The sequence below is a fragment of the Homalodisca vitripennis genome, unplaced genomic scaffold (assembly GCF_021130785.1).
Source record: "Homalodisca vitripennis isolate AUS2020 unplaced genomic scaffold, UT_GWSS_2.1 ScUCBcl_14477;HRSCAF=25240, whole genome shotgun sequence".
In the NCBI taxonomy this organism is placed as follows: Eukaryota; Metazoa; Arthropoda; class Insecta; order Hemiptera; family Cicadellidae; genus Homalodisca; species Homalodisca vitripennis.
In genome coordinates, this window is record NW_025790585.1 from 1 (window position 1) to 4,633 (window position 4,633).

The window sequence follows — 4,633 nt, forward strand, 5'->3', positions numbered from 1 at the left end:
AGTATGAAGAACACAAAAATATAAATTTATAGAAACAAACATGATAGAACGAAAAAACAACTCTTTAATTACAAAATTACGATTATCAAATTTTAATGGGGTCAGATTCGGGTCTGTTTCGTTTAAGGGCCAGCACAAAAGACCCTAGCTTGCCTATTCAAAACTCAGATCACGCGATGCTTGCCCGCTGCGCAGCGCTTTGCGCTGCTTGCTCTTTTAGAAAAACTCGAGCTTGCAAAGTCCAAGCCCAGATCAACTCTCACGCTTTTTGAACAAGAAAAACTAAGTATAACTCACTCATGAGAAAATGGTTTCATTACAGGCAAAAGATAAGCGGCGCGCGTTTATCACTGATAAGATAAGACGAGTTTATGCCAGAAGTAGTACCTGGACTACTGCCCTACGAACTACTAACACAAAAAAAAAAAAAAAAAAAAAAAAAAACAATTAAATACACTGTCAGTCAGGTATAGTATGTTTGTAAGGTGCTGGCCCCTAAACGAAAAAGACCCTCAGATTCCGTTATATACCTCCCAAAGCTTAAACTTTTTTCAATGAACTTAGAACGTTATAAAACGATGTAATTGAGTAACAGAACTAACATTCCATCAATCAACAAGCATTTCCAGGTGTTGGAGATCGCTATTGTTGTCGCTGTTATCTTATCTTTCTCGAGAATCCCGATTACGGCAGGCCGCGCGGCATCACATGATTATTTAAGTTTTTTGCACGGTACATAATTGCCTTTCCATAACAATTCAATTTATATTTCTGAGCAGCCCCTCTAGAATTTAATATTTTACTGATAGGTACTATCTCGAGGGATGTTTTTTTTTCGTTGACATGGCCGGAGGCACTCGCATTTTGGGTTGGCGGAGTGCGATCAAAAATAAAAACAAATTATGTATGTTTTTTCAATAAAGAGTTTAGTTTTTGTTTGGTAATGTTTGTTTTTGTGAATTTTTGTGTTTGGAGAAATGTAGGGGTAAAACACGGAAGTACAACAAAGCGACGTACCGGTACTTAAAATAAAAAATATCCAGAACGTAACTAACTTCGAATGTAAATAGAATATTAAGATTGTATAATGTGCTAAAATGATCTGAATTTCAAGTAAGAGAAACCAAACTATGTAAATGTGGTCATTTATAAATAAAAATGCACTCCATTGTTGCACATTTGAATTAAATTTAGATTAAAAGGAGTTAATAAAGCAAATATTAGACAAATCATAACAAACATAAATTTGTGTATTGTTTTAAATTTTGAACGTAAACTGTACACATTTAAATTTAGTTTAAGACTGGTTCTTTAATCACGTCCCATTCCTGCTCCTCTTCCTCGAACTTTTGACATGGTTATTGTTGGTAGAACTGTTTCTGGACGGTCCCAGAGTCTTGGTCCTGCCGCTAAAGTAGTCCTCGATCTCTTGCAGCGTTCGACCTTGCGTCTCCGGGAGGAAGAAGTAGAAGAAGACAGTGGCCAGGAGGGAGGTACTCCCATACAGGATGAACGTCCCGAACTTGCTGAAGGATTGGAGGATAGGGAACGTTTTTTTACGGCCAGAAATATGCAAACATGGGCGACAAAAGTTGTCAGCCCTCCCATAATTCCTCTGAACTGAAAGCAGACCAAAAAAGGTAGTTGGTTGATTTTTGCAAAATTCTTCCAAAAAGACTTTTTATATAGGTCCAAGGATTTTGTTATATAAATTAATTTTGTCAAATTTGAGTGTACGAATTTGTTTGCGAACATGGGCGATATTTTGGCCATGTAAACGATCCAATCCAAATCAAATAATATTTTATTGCATTTTCACAATTGTACATTGCATAATCGAAAACGCCAGTAAAGCATTATCTGTAAATATTCATTCATTCACACACGCACCCAAACTGACACTTCCATACATTCACACAAGCACACTCTCACTGACTATGCCTCTCATAAATCCCAGCGGCTCATCATGAACTAATCGATAGAGTAGAATGCTCCTGACACAATAGGCGTTTAAAACGAGTTTTGAATTGATTCTATCAGCTGAGAAACAGAGATCCATCGAGTATCTAGTCCACCGATTAACTTTATATCAAGCTGGAGTTTACTTCTTAGCTCTAAAATTGTATAACAAGCTTCCCCCACATCGAAAAACTCAAAATTCCAACAAAAAATTCAAAGTTTACCTGAAACACCATCTCCATGACCAGGCCTAGTACACTAGTAAAAGAATGTAATTTAAAGTTTTTTTTACTCACAGCCACAAATATTTTAAGTTGCCTTAAAATTTGTAATTGATTTGCTACAAATTATGTAATGTTGCTAATTTGACATGTCATGTTTACTTGAGCATAGCTCATTTTTGTAAACAGATAATAAATAAATGTTTTTGAATTTGCATTTGAACAATCGGATTTGGTTGTAAGGGTATTTTTTTAGACACGCTGAACAAAGTTTTGTAATTTCATGTGATTAGCATTGGGTAGTACACGCACAGATGACACATAGGGCGATCAAATAAGGCAGTCAGTTGCGATGGACAGGCCAAGAACCAACCTTGGATGGATAGAATTCTCCAATCATGACCCAAGGTACGGTGAGATACCCCATGGTGGACGCGGTTATGAAGACGAAGAGGTCGAGGACCGGAAACCAAGTGGCAGACTTCTCCTTGCCCTCGGCCACCCATTGCTCTCCCATGTACATGTAGGACCCCAGCCCAATCATGGTGACCCCACAGCCCACACCTGTACAGATCACCTTGTCATAAACATGTAATATGATTGAAGTCGTTCCTTAAAATTGTTAAATAAGTGATGGACCCTAACGCGGTACTGCGATCAGCAAGTGACTCATAGATTCATGGAAAATAAGCGTCTAAGGCATAACAGAGGATTAAAGGTGAGATGGAAACAATACATGACTAAGCTTATCCTTACTTGTAAAGCTGTAGATTAGAGAAAAACTGCAAGTACCATGCACATACTGGATATGAAGCTCATTGATCTTCTGCCCAGCCGCCTCATCAGGATGCAAGAGACAACAGTGAACCCGAGTCTCACTAGGCCAAGAATGATAGTGACGGTGTATGTGTTCATCTTAGTTCCAGACTCCTGTTACATGAAATATAACATTTGTTATTCAAAGTCTAAGCATGACGTTGTTATGGTGGAAAGGATTGATTCCATGTAAATGTTGGGTTTAGTTCCAGTTCACCTCCAGATACTAGTGCAGTGTCATAGATTTGACTTGTAGAATGTGGAGTCGTGTGCGTCTGAAGAGATCAAACACTCGGCGACGAAGAAGCTCAAAACGAACCCTTTACATAGTTTCGACGACAAATATAGACTAGACTAGACATATACACTAGACGAGACTAGACATAGACTAGACTAGACATGGACTAGACCAGACTAGACTAGACATGGACTACACCAGACTAGACTAGACTAGACATAGACTAGACTAGACATAGACCCCGACTAGACATATACTAGACTAGACATATATATGTCTAGTCTAGTATATATATGTCCACCGTAGAAATAGGAGGCGCAACTCTGACGTCAACAAGAGCTTTACGCTATTTAGGAGTAATGATTGATGAGAAGCTATCCTATCGCGAACACCTCGAAAGTGCATGCAAGAAAGCCAGCAAGACCGTATCCAACCTATCAAGGATCTTGGCAAACTCGATAGGACCACGAACCAGGAAAAGACGAGTCCTGCTTGAGGTAGTTCACTCTGTACTGCTTTATGGAGCAGAAATATGGGCGGACGTCCTGAAGCAGAAAACATATCGGCGAAAGGTAGCAGCGGTGCAGCGGAGAGGCGCTCTCAGAGTTGCCTGCGCATACCGCACCGTCTCCGAAGCAGCAGTACTGGTAATTGCAGGAGCTGCGCCTATCGACTTATTGGCGTATGAGAGAGCCAAGCTCTACAACGCTAAAGAAAATTGTGACAACTACTCGGAGGCAAAAACAAGAATAAAAAACGAGACGCAACAAGAGTGGCAGAACCGATGGACGTCGGGGGAGACAGGCAGATGGACGGAGCGCCTCATTCCGAACATCGATGTCTGGGTCTCTCGGAAGCACGGGACACGGACTTCTTCCTGACCCAGTTATTGACGGGACACGGGCAGTTCAATGCTTATCTTTTCAAGATGGGCCTGCACACCACACGACGTGCAAATACTGCCCTGACAAAATTGACAACGTCGAACACACATTCTTCGAGTGTGCTCGGTGGATTGACTATAGGAGCACCACTGAAGAGATCATAGGCACCAGGCTCTCCCCCTCAAGCCTGGTGGCCTATATGATCAAAAAAAGAAGAAAATTGGTCAGCTGTCGAAGCATACGCACAGCGCCTCCTGAAAGCTAAAATTGCAGAAAGGGACCAGTAACCTGGAGTAGGCGTTGCAAGACGCAGCACGGACTGGATTGATGTAATGCTAACGCGGTTCCAATCCAGTCCCCCCCGTACCATCTACGAGGGGAGGGGAGAGGAATGTTTTTTTTAGTGGGTAGGTCTGCCAGTCTGGCAGAAATCCCACCACTACCGCCACGTACCACGTATATCTGCCCGGAAGATGGACGGTGGAGTTTAGCGATGGTGGTGTCTTTGGAAGATC

At 41.2% G+C, this 4,633-nt stretch overlaps 1 protein-coding gene and 1 pseudogene across 1 annotated transcript; one reads left to right on the forward strand and one right to left on the reverse strand.

Annotated features, from left to right (window-relative positions):
* Positions 1-1,315: 1,315 nt before the first annotated feature.
* Positions 1,316-3,095, reverse strand: LOC124375155 (annotated as a pseudogene).
* Positions 3,096-3,593: 498 nt separating this feature from the next.
* On the forward strand, positions 3,594-4,115 carry LOC124375154. The gene has a single exon (XM_046833264.1). The coding sequence runs from the start codon at positions 3,594-3,596 to the stop codon at positions 4,113-4,115; it is 522 nt and encodes a 173-aa protein (XP_046689220.1).
* The last annotated feature ends 518 nt before the right edge of the window (positions 4,116-4,633 follow it).